We start from the raw sequence: 18397 nt of genomic DNA on the forward strand, positions 1-18397 counted from the left end.
TCAGACTTAAATAATACAGGAACATTTAAGCCCAATTTCTATGACTTCTAAGCAGACGTTATGGTCCAAGAAATGATCACAGAAAATGTTAGCTATCTAGTGCAACAGATTTGTGAAAGCTATGAATTACTCTCTGTATAAGTGGATGATTTTGTGCAATCTCATAGAGATAATCACCGTCATTTCCTGTTCAAATCGTCGGAAGATTTGCTCTCTCTGTTGCAGCAATTTATTACTGAGGACCTGCTGGGCTCTCTGTTCTTCCTTCTGTAACAGCCGAAGCTCTCTCAGTTCTTGTCGCCTTCAGGAAAAATAAGGCAATGACTCATCACTACTGCTTGGCTTTTAGAAGACTGTCATTAAGAAAACTTATCATTTCAAATATGGTACAAATTCAGTTCATATATTTTGGGGGGTGGTATTCATGTGACCGCCGGTCAGCTGACCGACAGTCACATGACCTCCTCCACCAGCCCGACGGGTCACTGTCCCGATGGTCGGCATGCCGACCAACAGGGACTATTTCCACTCATGGGTGTCCACGACACCCATAGAGTGGGAATAGAACCCGTGGCGACCGCACCGAGCCCGCAAGGGGCTTGCTGCACTCGCCCCTCCCCGCCGAGATCCCGGCGTCGGTATGCTGCCGGGATCCCGGCGTCGGTAAGCTGACCGGCGGTCTCTGTTTTTTGCGGGCTTCTAAAATTTTGTGACCTGCTACTTTACTGTACAATAATCTGTCCGCCCAAGCATTAAATAGCAAACCGCCCAATGTACTGTATAACAAATCACCCGTGCATTATATAACAAACAGAAGGCAGGGCCGAAAATAGGATTTTCATCACCCGGGGCAAGGCAGTAATTTGGCGAGCGCCCTCCCCCCCCCCAAAAAAACAAAAACACAAAACCACAAAACAAAACAAACAAGACCCTATCAATACCCTATCAGACTAAAATAATCAGATTAACTATTTTTTTATTTATTTTTTAAAAGGGGATACTACTGGACAATATTCCCCTATGTGCCTCAAATGCCCTATGCGTCACATGCCCCACCAGTGTGTTTCAACTACATGCTCCTCTGTGTGTCCCCATACACTGCACTACATTCCCCTATCCACTGCACTACATCACTACACTAGATACCCCTATGCACTGCACTACATACCCTATATGCTACACTACATCACTACACTACATCCCCTTACATGCTACACCACATCAATGCACTACATGCCCCTATATACTGCAATACATTACTACACTACATCACTGCACTACACCCCCCCCCCCCCCTCATTAAGCTACACCTAATCCCCCCATCTGGGAGGCAAAGCGGAGGTTGATACAGCTAACTGGGAGCACAGTCTAAATCTTGTACGGTGCACCTAGTCGCAGCAATGCATGGCAAAGAAGAGAGTTTAAGAAAGTAGCCAACATAGGAGAGATCCCAGGTACTGCAGCCCACCCGCACAGCTTTGGAGCCAGCTGCGGGCAGATAGGTGGGTCAGATACATTGCCCTGAGAGCTGTCTGCTGTCTCATTGGAGTAGCACAGTAGTGCTGGTAAAAAAAAACGAAAAAACCCCAACGACCCTGCTCCTCTGTAACTCTTTGGCGGCCCCTCAAATCCTGCACCCGGGGCGTGTGCCCCATTAGCAAAAACCCCAGCACCCCCCCACCCCCAATCCCCAGTTACGACCCTGCGGAAGGATGTAATACACTTTGTGGTTAATCAAACAGAATCATTAAAAATGTACTGTAACAGCTGAGTGGGGGTCACCTAAGCAAACCGACTGGTGTGCGTATGGAATCTCTTGCTCACCACTACTGATAGCAAGGAAAGAGCCTTTAGCTCTGGTATTGTTGCAGGATGTGCCAGAAGCAGCAATTGCTCATATTACTGCCACTTTACATATCACAAAATGATTCAGTTACAACAAAGAATCTGTGCTATTACCACAGACCCCCAAGTACCCATGGCTAGATCATTACAGTCAACGGGAAACTCGCTAGAACAGACCATCTGGAGAGCTGAAGGGAGGTTATTTTTCCTATTTCCGTTATGTTCACCAAAAATGAAAAATGAAATTTTCTAGACAGAAATTTTCCTCATGACAGACACCTTCAGAAAAGCATATCCATCTACTGCAGTGCCCAGCTCATACCACAACTATTTTGGTCTTGAAACCCATGAATGTTCCCCTATACAATATACAAAGTCTCAACTTTGCTGGTCTCCAACGTTGTCCTAATCCCACTTATCTCATTACGCTTGTGTGTCTTGCTTTCCATATTGTTCATGCCTTACGTACTGGGACTGACTGAGATCTTAAGCACAAATCAGCAGACTTTCACTTGCACATACCTGAGGAACCTCATCTCTTCACTCTTAGCATCATTATCAGTTACTATCTTTGAGGTTGTGACACTCACTTCCACGCCATCAACCATGAATTTCCGAGTCTTCTTCAGTGTTTTTTTCTGTCTTTTGGTTTCCTAGAAATAAAAGTTCCCATCTGGTCTAAGTACTTTCTATAACATTCACAATTTTGAAAAAAAGTGTCAGAAAAATAGGTGCACAAATCAGCTTTAACAGTATGGCAACTACTTTCTTGAAACACTAATATCCAAACCGTCATCAGGTGCTGTGTAGTAAGGCTGGGTTCAAACACTGCGCGCAATATATAGTTCGCACAACCAATATCCTAGTAGCAGCAGTAATTTACTGCTGCTAATAGATTCCCTATCCTATTAGCACCAATGTCGACGTGTTGATCCCCCGATGCCAACACTAATCGGAGATTATGCGCATGCAAAGTATAATCCCCGGTAAGCAGCCCTTCAGAACCGCAACAACACATGGGTCTGGGAACTTTCATGGATCCCATGTGTTATCGCCCGCAAACTGGATTTTTTCTGCAAGAAAAGATGGGCTTTAATAGGGTATCCCAATACTCACAATCAGGCTAAAATCACAATAAAAGCCTTTTTTTCCAGGCTGAAAAATTAACGGAGCTAATGGAATACCCCCCTATATCGCTAGTGCATTGGCGGGTGTGTACAGCCAGATGTGTCTGTGGATGATGTGGTTCACAGACATATCAGGTCGTCCCTGCAGCATTGCCGACGCAGATATACGATGTAGATATATCGGTTCATCTGCCTGAGTGTGTGGGTGACCTGCCGATGGTACAGTTATGCAGGCGCAGAATCTGCAGACAATGACATCACAACTGGGCGGTTCATATAAGGTTTAGGTTTCTCGCTGTGTCAGTGAATCTCCCATTTTTATCCTGTACGATGGTGCATCTACATGTGGACAGGTGAACTTGTACACTGAGACTTACAAAAGGGATTTCTTTATTTTGGGGGGGAAGGGGGTGACGACACAACACTTTTTCCCCAGAATGCCAGCCACATAATTTGCCAGTACTGGCTGAGAGCAAAGGAATGGCTGTCTGTGGTCAGGTTTACACAATGATGCAGCTGTCATTGTAAAACAGAGCAAAGCAGTTTAAAAGGACCCTTAATGCTCTGCATGCTACAGTACGTGCACATTTATCAAATAGTCTGCAAGTGTACGAATATGGAAATAGCTGTTCAAGAATATTAAGGAATGGCTGTGAGCAAATGTGTTATCACTGTGCATGATTAGAAAAGAGAAGCACAATTCAGCACTTCATGTATTTTTCCCAACAGTAAGAGAAATATAATGCAAAATTAATGTAAGACACAGATTGGGGACATTTTCTAATGTTACATAAACTTTGTTATGAATCAATTTTATAAGTTGTCTGTTTGCAGTATGCTGCACAAGCAGTGCGGTTACACTTCTTACCATACACACAACCTCTAGTATTTTATCATTGCTTCCCTGTAGCATAGAACACTATATACTTAAATGAACACTGTATAATACAATGGAGTCCTATGGACATGCTAATGCCTCGCACCAAGGCTGAAACTGATTCTTTTGGAAAGGGTACAGTACAGGTCAATCTGTTAACAATTTCTTTTGGTCTATTGATCGCCATCAAAGCACGTAAAAACAGCTCACATAGGGTGCATTAAACTCTAACATAGCGTGTATGAGATTAAGGTTGACTTGCATATTTCCCTCTGTCTTATTGTATATAAAGGGTTTTCCCTAGAAGGTGTTGATACAAGTTCTTCATAGAAGTCTAGGGTATTCTTCCTACACAGGGCACAAGAGAGATGAAATGCCTTGGGTGCTATGTGGAGCTTTCAGACATCTTATTTTTAATCAACCTTCCAAATACCGCTTTCACATCTCCAATGCCGGATCCCACCCTGGAATTGGAAACGGGTCCTTCCCGGGTGGGATCCGGCATTGAAGACTATGTGCTGGCTACCCGACCCGGCAAACTTCCAGGTCGGTTGCCATACCGGGTGGGGGGCAGAGCCAGAAGCGGGGGGTGGAGGCGGCGCTGGGAGATGAGCTCATCTCCGCGCCACCTCTATCTATGCTGTGAATGGGTACCGGGGTAGCATCGACCCTGCAACCTATTCACACTGCGCCTGTCCCAATATTCAACCCGGGAATAACCCTTCTTATTACCCGGGTTGAATTACCAGGTCAAGCGACCCTGGGAATTCGGACATGGCCCTTTCACATCGCACACTGACCTGTGTCGACCCGGCAATATTCTGGGTCGATACCGTGTTATTTGTGCGATGTGAAAGGGGTATAAGTCGTGTTTCTTATGTGAACAACTATAACACTTCAAGGAACTAATTAAAACAGTCGTTATAAGTATATATAAGCAATTCTTTTAACAATGTTTGTCTATACTAAATACGTGCCTTCACCTTTTTCTCATGACCAGCACACATAAAAGCAACATATGAAAGAAAGGCAAACAACGTCTAGTTCCCAGCTTACACTAAATAACCCCTTATGCATTATTCTGCCTCAAGCTACAATGGAAAGTGTAATGCTCCTTTTCAAAATAACCTAAGGCCTGCTCATGTCAAGCCACTGGAAAAAAAAAACGTGAACCAAACCATGGCATATTAAATACCAATGAAAACATGAACTGATATAAACTACAATCACTTACACATCAACGGAATCATAATCTTACCTGTATTGATATTGATCCAGATTCTTTGTTCTTAGTCAGGAAGCTGGATATGGACAAATTCAAGTCCATGCTCCCACTATCAGCTGTAGAACCCATTCCTGAATCTGAATCGATTTCCTTTGGAATTTCAGCATCTCCTGAAGGAGGGCTCTCAGGTTTGGCATTCTCTTTCTCTTCACCTTCCGCAGTGATAACACTAATACTGGGCACGGAGGCCTGAGATTCATTCTCTGTGATACCTTCATTAGAGATTACAGCAGTGTTCTGGGGTAGGTTTTCTGAAACCACAGATGAATCCTTTATAGAGTCACCAGGAGCATGGGTTTCCATCTCCGCTTGCTTATCCTCTGCCATCTCAATAGGAGCTGGTGAGAATGCTTCATCAGCATTAACATGATTTACTTGCCCGACGTTTTCTGGTGATTGGTCCTGGTGACTCTCAGAAGCAGCTTTTACATCTGAAGGAACTGCTCTCTTTTCCTGACCTCTGTCAGATGGGATTTCTAGTTTTGTGTCAGGTTCCTCCACATCCATAATGTGTATAGAGTTTTCTTTGGAAACACCAGAAATCTCCTCATTTATATTGTTAGCATTTACATCCGAATCATGAATGTCACCAGCAGATTTTTCACTTATACCGTTCTCTGTGATGTGCGGCAGTGATTCTTCTTTCTGCACTTCTGAAGACTCCATTTTAGACAACTCATCCATGGTTTTAGGTACATGATCATCTATTGACACTCCCACTGTCTCAGTTGTGATAGCTCCGGTTTCATTTGGTACCCCATTCTGTATGGGTGATTCAGGGAGAACATCTCTAATTTCAGATTTAGCAGGTGCAGGTCGAAGTTCGTTTATGTGAGGTTTCTCCTGTGTGTCCTTATCTGGGAGTACAGATGTTTCTTCTGGTTTAATGTGACTATCGGCAGCTGAACTTGGCTCTGGCACAGAAACCTCAACTTTATTTTCGTCTACACATTCTTCATTTACAGCTGTGGCAGTCTTGTCAGGAATTGAAACTTCATTCTCTTTTGTGGAGACAACCGGAGTGGCAGGCCTCTTATCTTCAGGAGTGGCAGGCCCCTTATCTTCAGGGGTGGCAGGCCCCTTATCTTCAGGAGTGGCAGGCCCCTTATCTTCAGGAGTGGCAGGCCCCTTATCTTCAGGAGTGGCAGGCCCCTTATCTTCAGCAGTGGCAGGCCCCTTACCTTCAGCAGTGGCAGGCCCCTTACCTTCAGCAGTGGCAGGCCCCTTACCTTCAGCAGTGGCAGGCCCCTTACCTTCAGCAGTGGCAGGCCCCTTACCTTCAGCAGTGGCAGGCCCCTTATCTTCAGCAGTGGCAGGCCCCTTATCTTCAGCAGTGGCAGGCCCCTTATCTTCAGCAGTGGCAGGCCCCTTATCTTCAGCAGTGGCAGGCCTCTTATCTTCAGGAGTGGCAGGCCTCTTATCTTCAGGAGTGGCAGGCCTCTTATCTTCAGGAGTGGCAGGCCTCTTAACTTCAGGAGTGACAGGCTTCTTAACTTCAGGAGTGACAGGCTTCTTAACTTCAGGAGTGACAGGCTTCTTAACTTCAGGAGATTCCTCCACTTTCCCTTTAGCGGCTTCCAACATGTTGTCCTGAACAGGGACCTTATTCTCAGCCACAGAGGACACAGGTTTTTCAGAAACAGGTTCTAGGGTAGAAGCATTCTGTGACAGTTTGTCATCTTCCAAGCTGGCAATGCTGAGGTCTGAAGAAGCCCGTTTACTGTCCGGAACAGGCTAATGAGAAAATATGAAATAATATTACATAAACTGGAAGGCACTATATAATAAATATAAGATCTCTAAAAAAAAAACACGTCTAAGTTGAGGCACACATTTTTGTGGTGGCCAGGAAAGTGGCTCATCTACAGATACACAAAGATGAGATGTATAAACTGGAGCTTTGTTGAGATGGATACTGACATACTAATAATTTACTTACAGATGAAGTTGTTTTCTTAAGTGTTATGAGCAAATGCAGCACTGTAATAAATCAGAACCAATGCTAGCATAAACGATCATACTGTGGCTACTGTTAAGTCGGTATGTATTAATGGTGCTGGATATAGATTAAAGCACTGAGGGGGTCATTCAGACCCCACCGCAAGTTTGCTGGTGGCGGCAAACTGCGCATGCGTGGACATACACATTGTGGCAGCATCCTTGATAGCGGCAGGGCGTTCATGGGGTGGCGACTCACTGCTGGGGGAAGGGGGGGTGGGGCTGAACCATTTTGAGGGCAGCTGCGTGACGTCACGCGCAGCTGCTCCGAAAAAAAAAAAAAAAGAGATGGTCGCTGTACAGCCAGGGGTCAACTTTAGATCCGATGCGCTGCAATCTAATTGAGGACGCATCAGGGGGCGTCCTCATACATGCTGGGCGGCCCCCAGCATGTGCAGAGATGAACGTAGATCTGGTCGCGTATGCAGCCATCGGCGTTCATCTCTGAACAAACCCCTAAGCGTGCCCAAGATGGCTGCCTCACCTTCTACATGCTTCTGGGAGACAGATAGCACCAGCAAGTCTATCACAGCCAAAAAGACCAAGGAAAATTGCATCTAACTGTAGTAACAACACTTTTGTGTTTATAGCTGGTTTATAGGAAAATCAGTTTCCTCTCTAAAACTCATATTAGTAATGAGATGTTGTATTGAAAAGGTTAAGTCCACCTTTGTGAAGCTTTAGTGAAATGGATCCTACAGTATCTATTTTGCAGACAAAAAGGGGCTTATTCAGCTTCAGTTGCAAAACTACAAATCGGGCGATTATCAGCAGACTACGCATTTTCTGTGAACGCATTGCGCCAAAGGCTAAATCGCCCTGGGTCAACTGAAATTGTCAATGGTACTCGATTTCTGCATATGCATTGCAGTTTTGGGTTTGCATACGCAATTTTGCGATTGCATCGGTGTGCATCATTTACCTTTTTGGGCGGCTCTTCATGAGATTAGTAGCAGAGGCAGGATTAAGAAAATCTAATTTTTTTGTCTCAATAGCAAGTACCACAAAATGGACAATGTCTTCAAACTTTCTGTGATCATGAATTGGTGAGCACATCTATTTTTCATCATTAGTAATTATCCCACCTGTTTTCACATTTACAGAGAAGCTGAAAACACGACCTGTTGGTGGCACATGAGAAAGACTGCTTTAAAGGATGCTATTTTGCTACTGATGGCTCATTCATGCCATGGATGTCTTGTCTCGTAAAGTTCAAATATGGATAATCTTCAATCAATACAAAAATGTAACCTAAACACTTCTGTACTGAACTAACAGAGTAACTAAAACACAGCTTGAAGAGAATGCAAATCGCTAACCAAAGTACTCTCTGTCTCCTCGTCTTCATCGTCCTCTTTAGAGACTTCCACTTCCTCCAAAACCTCGGCTTTGGCCTCTGCGATCAGCTCCCGCACTGGCTTGTTGGAGTTCACGGATGACACAAATGGGTGCTGTAGGGAAAGACGTCCAATCTTGTATCATTGCTGCATACAAACACTCAAATTGGTAAAACAAAGATGTATGTCTGTATTACCTGCAGCAACTGAACGGTGGTCCACCGGGCTTCAATGTTCTTCTCCAAACACTTCCTCAAAAAGTCATTAAAATCTCTTGACCTGAAAACAAACATATATAATATGTACAAGTTTATTTTGGACAAACAATAACGAGACTTATGGAAAGAACTTAACGTTGTTAAATCTCTTTCTGCGAGGTACACTGGGCTCCACAGGGAATAACATTGGGGTGTAGAGTAGGATCTTGATCCGAGGCACCAACAGGCTAAAAGCTTTGAATGTTCCCAGAATGCATAGCGCCGCCTCCTCTATAACCCCTCCTCCGTGCACAGGGGATCAGTTTTGTTAACCAGCCCAATGCAGTAGCAGGCAAAAAGAGATGACAACCATTAGTAGCCACATATACCACATTCTCACGACAGGAGACGGTGTCAGCGGCTAATGCCATGCAAACCCCAAGAAGCCAAGTGCGTCAGGGTGGGCGCCCTGTGGAGCCCAGTGTACTGCGCAGAAAGATTTAACAACGGTAAATTCTTACCATAAATCTCGTTTTCTGCTGCGGGGTACACTGGGCACCACAAGGAATAACATTGGGGATGTCCTAAAGCAGTTCCTCATGGGAGGGGACGCACTGTAGCGGGCACAAGAACCCGGCGTCCAAAGGAAGCATCCCGGGAGGTGGAAGTATCAAAGGCATAGAACCTTATGAACGTGTTCACTGAGGACCACGTAGCCGCCTTGCACAATTGTTCAAGAGTCGCACCACGGCGGCCCGCCCAAGAAGGTCCAACAGACCAAGTAGAATGGGCTTTGATGGTAGCAGGAGCTGGAAGGCCAGCCTGTACATAAGCAGGTGCAGTCACCATTCTAATCCATCTGGCCAAAGTTTGATTGGTTTTCACAAACGTGGCTGGCCTGCTAACAAACAGAACAAAGAGAGAATCCGACTTCCTGATGGTAGCTGTCCTCTTTACACAGATGCAGAGAGACCGTACCACATTGAAAGACCACTCTTTGGAAGACAATCCAGGAGAGACAAAGGCTGGGACAACAATCTCCTGATTAAGGTGGAAAGAAGACACCACCTCAGGTAGGTACCCAGGATGTGTTCTAAGAACCGCACAGTCAAAGTGAAAAATCAGATAGGGGAAGCTACAAGACAAGGCACCCAAATCCGACACCCGTCTACCAGAGGCAATAGCCAATAGAAACAATACCTTTAGGGAAAGCCACTTAAGGTCCGCAGATTCAAGAGGCTCAAACGGAGACTCCTGTAAAGCCTCAAGAACCACCGACAGATCCCAAGGAGGGATGTAAGGAGGTTGAATCCGTAACACACCCTGAGTGAATGTATGAACATCAGGTAGAGTCGCAATTTTTCTCTGAAACCAAACCGACAAGGCAGAAATATGAACCTTGAGGGAGGCCAGACAAAGGCCTAAGTTTGGCCGTACTAAACTTGTAAGCGTCATGATTATTAGATGCGCACCATGCAAAGTAAGAATTCCAGAACCTATGGTAAATCCGAGCAGAAGCCGGCTTACGGGCTTTCAACATAGTCTGAATGACTGCCTCAGAAAAACCCTTGGCCCTTAGTACGGAAGCTTCAAGAGCAACGCCGTCAAAGCCAGACGGGCCAAATCCTGGTAAACACAAGGGCCCTGAACGAGGAGGTATGGTCATTGTGGAAGCAGAATGTGTGGCTTAGGGATTGGTGCAGGAAAGAGGGGTTTGTGTTCCTGGAAAACTGGGCGGACTTCTCAGTCAGGCGCCATCTCTTTTGTCGTGACGGATTGCACCTGACTGAGGAGGGGGCAGCGGTGCTGGGGGGAAGGATGGTTAGAAGGTTGGAGGAGATTTTAAACTAGGAGCCTGGGGGGAGGGTTTAGCTAGAAACTACGGGTCATGCAGTGAGAATAGTGGGGATGGCGGTAGTAAACGAAATGGGGGAGAAGTTGGGGGGAGGGTAAGAGCAGGCAGTAAGGTTACTAACATGGGTACTAAAAGGGATTTTACCAAAGCACTAACCAATGACGATTACAGGTCATCCTTGCCACATAAGGTGAAAGATGTCCCTAACGCAAGGGAAAATACTTATCTTAGTTGTATGTATGTAAACGCCAGAAGCATTACTGGTAAAAAGGGTGAACTAGAAATACTTGCAGCAAGCAAACAGTATGATATTATAGGCATTACTGAAACTTGGTGGGATGAATCTCATGATTGGACAGTCAATCTAGAGGGCTATACACTGTTTAGGAGAGACAGACTAAATAAAAAGGGTGGAGGGGTGTGTCTGTACGTAAAGCCGTTTTTAAAACCTAATATATGGGAAGATATTCAGGAGGGGACTGTAGACACTGTTGAGACATTATGGGTAGAAATTGCATGCGGGGAAAAAGGAACAAAAAAGTTAGTATTGGGTGTATGCTATAGGCCGCCTGGTATCAACGCATCTGATGATGAATTGTTACTAAAGCAAATTGAAAAAGCAGCAGGAGTAGGAGACATAGTAGTGATGGGAGATTTTAACTATCCAGAGATAAACTGGAAAAACGATTCATGTGATACTGCTAGGGGCAGTATGTTTTTAAACACACTAAATGATAACTACCTAGTCCAACTAATTGAGGAACCAACTAGGTACAATGCAATCTTAGACCTGGTATTAACAAACAATCAGGATTTGGTATCGGGTATTATAGTAGGGGAACCCATAGGAAACAGCGACCACAATATGGTCACATTCAATATCAGTTTCTACAAACAGCCCTATACTGGCTCAACTAGGACTTTAAACTTTAGCAAAGCAAATTTTGAAAAGATGAGGGTATTTTTCAGGGATATTGAATGGGAAGGTTTGTTTTTAGGAAAAAATACTACGGAGAAATGGGAGGTACTAAAATTCCTGCTAGCTAAAAATACACTCAACTATATTCCTATGAGTAGCAAAAAAGGGAATAAAAATCATAAACCGATGTGGCTTAACAAAAAGATTAAGGAACTTATGGGCAAGAAAAGGCGAGCATTTAAAAAATACAAATCTGACGGGGAAGCAGAGTCATTTCAGCACTATAAGGAATGTAACAAAAATTGCAAAAAGGAAATAAGAGCGGCTAAAGTAGAAACTGAAAAACTAGTAGCAAAGGAAAGCAAAGCGAATCCCAAAAAATTCTTTAAATACATTAATAGCAAGAGATTAAAAAAGGAGAGTATAGGCCCTTTGAAAGACAAGTTGGGAGTCTTAAGCAAAAATGATAATGACATAGCGGACACACTAAATGAGTTTTTTTCAACAGTATTCACTAGAGAGGACCCAATTCAGGGACTGACACACAATCTCAATAATGACAATATCACACTGATAGGTACTTATTTAAGCAAGGAAGTAGTCTGTGACCGATTAAAACATTTAAAGATTAATAAATCACCAGGGCCCGATGGTATTCATCCAAGGGTTCTAATGGAGCTTCACTCTGAACTGGCAAAACCGCTATCTTTGATCTTTGAGGATTCAGTTATATCAGGTATGGTTCCCAAAGACTGGCGTATAGCGGAAGTAGTGCCTATATTCAAAAAGGGAAGTAAAGCTGAACCAGGTAATTATAGACCAGTTAGTCTTACATCTATAGTGGGGAAAGTATTGGAAGGTATTCTAAGAGATAGTATTCAGAAGTTCCTTGAAACCAATAAGGTCATTAAAAGGAATCAACATGGGTTTATGAAGGACAGATCCTGTCAAACCAACTTACTTGGCTTTTATGAAACAGTAAGCGCAAACCTAGATCAGGGTAAAGACGTGGATGTAATCTTTTTAGACTTTGCCAAAGCGTTCGATACTGTACCACACATGAGACTTATATACAAGCTACAAGAATCAGGGCTAGGAAGCACAATATGCACTTGGGTCAAAAACTGGTTAGATAATAGGAAGCAGCGCGTTGTGGTTAATGGATCTTTTTCAACTTGGACTGAAGTGCTAAGTGGTGTGCCGCAAGGCTCAGTATTAGGACCGCTATTGTTCAATATTTTCATTAACGACCTAACAGAAGGTCTAGAGAGCATGGTGTCAATTTTTGCAGATGATACCAAATTGTGTAAGGCTATAAATACAGAGGAGGATGCCGAGTCTCTGCAGAACGACTTAGTTAAATTAGAAGCATGGGCAGCCAAATGGAGAATGCGCTTCAACACAGACAAGTGTAAGGTAATGCACTGTGGTAACAAGAACAAAAATTACACCTACCTACTAAATGGGGTAAAATTAGGGGATTCTGTACTGGAAAAGGACTTAGGTGTCCTCATAGATAGCAAGCTAAGCAGTAGTACCCAAAGTAGGACTGCAGCAAAGAAGGCTAATAAGATATTAGCATGCATAAAACGGGGTATTGATGCTAGGGACGAGAGTATTATTCTCCCGTTATATAAATCACTAGTGAGGCCACACCTTGAATACTGTGTACAGTTCTGGGCACCGTACTACAAAAAGGATATCCTGGAGCTTGAAAAGGTACAGAGGAGGGCGACCAAACTAATTAAGGGCATGGAGACGATGGAATACAAGGAAAGGCTTGAAAGACTAGGCATGTTTACATTGGAAAAGCGGAGACTAAGAGGGGATATGATCAACATCTACAAATATATAAGGGGACAATACACAGAGCTTGCGCGGGACCTGTTTTTGGTTAGATCAACACAGAGGACTCGTGGACACTCGCTCAGGTTAGAGGAGAGGAGATTCCGCACAATACGGCGTAAAGGCTTTTTCACGGTAAGGACAATACGTGTTTGGAATTCCCTGCCCGAGGGAGTTGTAATGGCGGAATCTGTCAACACCTTTAAAAATGGGTTAGATAAATTCCTAATGGATAAGGACATCCAGGGGTATGGTGCATAGTCATGCATTATAGTTACTATAAATAGGGATAAAATGCAACGGCCGACAGCAGCATCAGTCAGAAATTTTAGTCAAATCATCATGCATAGGAGACCACAAATAGGTTGAACTCGATGGACAATTGTCTTTTTTCAACCTCAGATACTATGTTACTATGTAGAAGAGGACGCTCCAAAGAGAGACCCTGAATGTCTGAGAACCAATGCCGTCTGGGCCACGCTGGAGCGATCAGAAGTAGGATTCCACCTTCTTGCTTGAACTTCCTTATTACTCTGGGCAGGAGTGACACTGGAGGGAACACGTATGGCAGCTGAAAGTTCCATGGAATTGCCAGAGCGTCCACGAACGCTGCTTGAGGATCCCTTGTCCTTGCTCCGAAGACCGGAACCTTGTGATTGTGTCGAGACACCATCAGGTCCACATCTGGGAGGCCCCACTTGTCCACTAGGAGTTGAAATACTTCTGCATGGAGGCTCCACTCTCCGGCGTGTACATCCCGACGACTGAGGAAATCCGCTTCCCAGTGTAGGACTCCCAGGATGAACACTGCCGATATGGCTGGCAGATGGCGTTCTGCCCACTAAAGAATTCTGGATACTTCCCTCTTTACCATGCGGCTTCGAGTGCCGCCTTGATGGTTTATGTACGCCACCGTGGTGCCGTTGTACAACTGTACTTGAACAGGTCTGTTCTGTATTAAATGCTGGGCCAAGTTCAAAGCATTGAACACCCGCAGTTCCAGAATGTTTAATCGGGAGGAGAGACTCCTCCTTGGTCCACCGACCCTGAAGGGAGTGTTGCTCCAACACCACGCCCCAACCTCTCGGACTGGCATCCGTTGTCAGAAGGACCCAGTTGGAGATCCAGAAGGGATGACCCCTGCTCAATCGTTGGTCCTGAAGCCACCAGCTCAGTGACAGACGGACCTCCGGAGACAAGGAGATCATGTGAGACCTGATCCGGTGAGACAGGCCATCCCACTTGGCAAGAATCAATTTCTGTAGAGGGCGGGAATGGAATTGAGTGTACTCCACCATGTCAAAAGACACCATGAGACCCAGCACTTGCATCGCCGAATGTATCAACACTTGTGGACGAGATAGGAAGCATCGAATCTTGTCCTGAAGCTTCAGGGCCCTCTCCTGAGACAAGAACAACCGCTGGTTGTGAGTGTCCAACAACGCCCCCAGGTGCACCATGCTCTGCGCAGGGACCAGGTAATATTTCTTCCAGTTGATGAGCCACCCGTGGGCTTGCAGAAACCTGATAGTCAGATCCAGATGGCGTAGGGGAATTCGCCAGGATCAACAAGTCATCCACATACGGGAGGATCCTGACCCCTTGATGACGGAGTACAGCCGTCATTACCGCCATGACCTTGGTGAAGACTCGCGGAGCCGTAGTAAAGCCAAAAGGTAACGCCCGAAATTGGTAATGGAGGTTGCCAACAGCAAACCTCAGATACTGTTGATGCGACATTGCAATAGGAATATGCAGGTAAGCATCCTGTATGTCCAGGGAGACTATATAATCTCCAGGTTCCAAAGCCAGAACAATAGAGCGAAGAGTTTCCATATGAAACCTGGAGACTCTCACATATTTGTTCAAGGACTTGAGGTTGAGAATCCATCCGGTTTCGGGACTAGGAATAGCGGTGAATAGTATCCTTTGCCTCTCTGACCCAGAGGCACTTGTACTACCACTCCTGTATCCAGGAGGTACTGTACCACCGAATGAAGAGTTTATGCCTTCACCTGATCCGGAGGGATGTCTGTCAGGCAAAATCGATGAGGGGGACGATTCTTGAAGGATACGGCGTAACCTCGCGTTACGACTTCCCGTACCCAGGCATCGGAAGTTTTCTTCAACCATTCCTGGGTAAACCCTAGAAGTCGGCCCCCCAACCTGGGATCCCCCAGAGGGAGGCCCGCCCCATCATGCAGCAGGCTTGTCGGTTTTGGAAGCAGGCTGACGGGCAGCCCAGGCCCGTTTAGGTTTGGGCTTAGCGGTTTTGGAAGTGCTAGCCTGTTTCGGGTACGCCTGACCTTTTGCTTTACCTGAAGGACGAAAGGAGCAAAAGGAAGTACTCTTAGCCTTCGGTACCGAAGGAGCAGTACTAGGTAGACACGCTGTTTTAGCCAAAGCTAAGGCAGCCACTATCTTGTTGAGGTCCTCTCCAAAAAGAATGTCTCCCTTAAAAGTGAGCACCTCCAGGGTTTTCTAAGAGTCCAGATCCACAGACCAGGACCGTAACCAGACAATCCGGCGAGCCAAAATGGACGTAGTAGAAGCCATGGCTGCCAGAATACCGGCATCAGAAGTTGCCTCCATAATGTAATGAGATGCTGTGACAATATACGAGAGACATTGTCTAGCATTATCAGAAAAGTTGGATGGCAGCTCTGCTTCACCTCCTGGGCCCACACTTCAATAGCCTCTGCAGCCCATGTTGCTGTAATAGAGGGCCGATGCACAGCACCTGCTAGGGTGTAAATTGCTTTTAAACAACCCTTCACACGCTTATCCGTTGGTTCTTTCAGAGAAGTGACAGTAGTTACAGGCAGAGCTGAGGACACCACCAGCCGCGCCACTTGCGAATCCACTGGCGGGGGTGTTTCCCAATTTTTACTTAGCTCCTCAGCGAGGAGATAGCGAGCCAGCATCTTCTTGTGAAGTGTGAATTTCTTTCCTGGATTTTCCCAGGATTCCTGACGTATTTCAACTAAATGGTCAGAATGAGGTAAAAGTTGTTTAATAACCTTCTGACGTTTAAATCTGTCCGGTTTCTTAGAGGTAGCATCAGGCTCTGGGTCATCAGTAATTTGAAGAATGAGCCTGATAGCCTCCAATAAGAATTATCTGGATCAGTGTCTGTGGGGTCAGTATATATGCCTTCTTCATCAGACGAGGTGTCTGGGACGTGGGTGGATTGTGAGGAAGTAATGGCCCGCTTAGAGGACCGCTTGGTCTTAGGCGGGCGAAAGTTAGACGTCTGTTTAGTCAGTGAGTGGTTCAATTGCTGTAACTGAGCGGACAGTTGATCTGCCCAAGGCGGATTAACCGCAGGGACCATAAGCGGTTGTACCGGCACAGGAGGTCCCATAGGGGGCGTAAGTCTAGTTACAGTACCAGTGTACTTAACGTGGAGAAAGTAGCCCAAGGTGGGTCGTTATGATCCCCCGTTGCTACAGTTCCACTGGGGGGTAGGGAACCCCCAGAACCTGAACCCTCTGCTGCTATGTTTTCCTCTAATATGTCTGCAGCGTCACCACCGCGCAATGTGGGATCAGCCCCAGCTCAGTCGCCCCTTGTAGCTGACATGTCTGAAAGCTCAATTCACGGGCAACTCAGTACAATATCAGCAGCCTAATACCTTAACAAGAACCCCCTGTGCAGTGTATGAGCACAAACAGAGAATTCAAGAGGTATATGGTGACTGAAAATGACAGAGAAAAATACACAGTAAGTATATCCTGTGAAACACCTATATTAAGCAATAACCCTGACGCACTAAGCCCCCTCAGGGTATAGAATATAGGGATAGCAATCTGAGTGACATACACGAAATGGAAGTCACGCAGCAGCTATATGCACACACAGAGTCACATATACAATGCAGAAATGATGACATGCAATAAAACTGCACTGGACTAGCAATACAAAGTAATACTAAAGTACAGCTATATAATCAATAGATATAACAATGCACAGTAAATACTGGATGTATATCGCAGGGTACTTGTACTAAATAACCCTGACTAAATGCATTATTTCTTAACTAACATTGTCAGCAGACATGTAGAATACTTAAGTGTCCTGTAAAATGCACAGCGCTGACATGCAGGCGACTTTACAGAGGAGGATTTGCCCAAACAAACAGTCTCAGGAACAGCTCAGCTTGAGGTAATGGCGCCCAAACGCTGACAGGGAGTGAGGGAGAGATGCAGCTCCAAAGCGGGAACATTTACTCTAAATGGCGCCCTGGGGCTGGGGGAGGGGCTACAGGTCAAAGCCTTATCCCCTTACTAGGCTTCACCACCGGGTACTGTGGGCTAAGTAATAAATGTTTTTTAGTAAAACAGACCTGTGCCCTTGCCCTGGTGGTCTAGTGGGGTCCCTGTACTACCCCAGTGTCCACGCCAGCGCGTGCAGCCCGCCTCCCACCGGCCACGCCGGATCGCCGTTTCCAGCGGGTCCCGCCTGGGGGACCCGTCTACCTCCTCCCAAAGTGCGGCCACGCGATCCTGGAGAGCTGCGACGGGGTGTGTGACTGACTGAAGCAAACCGGGGCCTCCGCTGTAAGTACCCGGCAACCACGGCGCGGGAGTATACAGCGCCGCTGGGGGAGGTGATGGAGCTACAGCAGGAGATGTCTGACTGACATCTAACACACACAGTGTCTCTGTTGCAGCCCTTGAAGTCTTCAGATTTAACTTAAAAAAGCTCTTCTGAGGGCTGCTGGAGCAGCCCTACATGTTGTATGCCTGCACTGCATGGCACCAACTACAAAACTGAACTCCTGTGCACAGAGGCGGGGTTATAGAGGAGGTGGCGCTATGCATTCTGGGAACAGTCAAAGCTTTTAGCCTGTTGGTGCCTCGGATTAAGATCCTACTCTACACCCCGATGTTATTCCCTGTGGAGCCTAGTGTACCCTGCAGCAATTGATATATTTTATATAAGGTAAAATTAGCTAAAAATATAAAAATATCATTAACATCTTAAACACTACAGGGGGGACGGCTTACTTAATAACATGTTAATACATTTATAGTGGAGTTGTAAATTACAGCAACCATGGGTTTAGTGATTCGTTTTTTGTAAATGCACATAAAAAATGACTGCTGTTAC

At 45.5% G+C, this 18397-nt stretch overlaps 1 protein-coding gene across 3 annotated transcripts in view; it reads right to left on the minus strand.

Moving 5' to 3' along the window:
* SLK (STE20 like kinase) overlaps positions 1 to 18397 on the minus strand; it is a 167467-nt gene that overhangs the window by 58638 nt on the left and 90432 nt on the right. For all 3 annotated transcript variants that reach the window (XM_063961972.1, XM_063961971.1, XM_063961970.1), the window contains exons 7-11: positions 8667 to 8748; positions 8452 to 8583; positions 5108 to 6868; positions 2368 to 2498; positions 178 to 301 (exon numbers count right to left, since the gene is read on the minus strand). In XM_063961972.1, the coding sequence (XP_063818042.1) occupies positions 178 to 301; positions 2368 to 2498; positions 5108 to 6868; positions 8452 to 8583; positions 8667 to 8748 (2230 nt within the window). The remainder of the gene's footprint in view (positions 1 to 177; positions 302 to 2367; positions 2499 to 5107; positions 6869 to 8451; positions 8584 to 8666; positions 8749 to 18397) is intronic.

This window comes from Pseudophryne corroboree, chromosome 3 (assembly GCF_028390025.1).
Source record: "Pseudophryne corroboree isolate aPseCor3 chromosome 3, aPseCor3.hap2, whole genome shotgun sequence".
Taxonomy (NCBI): domain Eukaryota; kingdom Metazoa; phylum Chordata; class Amphibia; order Anura; family Myobatrachidae; genus Pseudophryne; species Pseudophryne corroboree.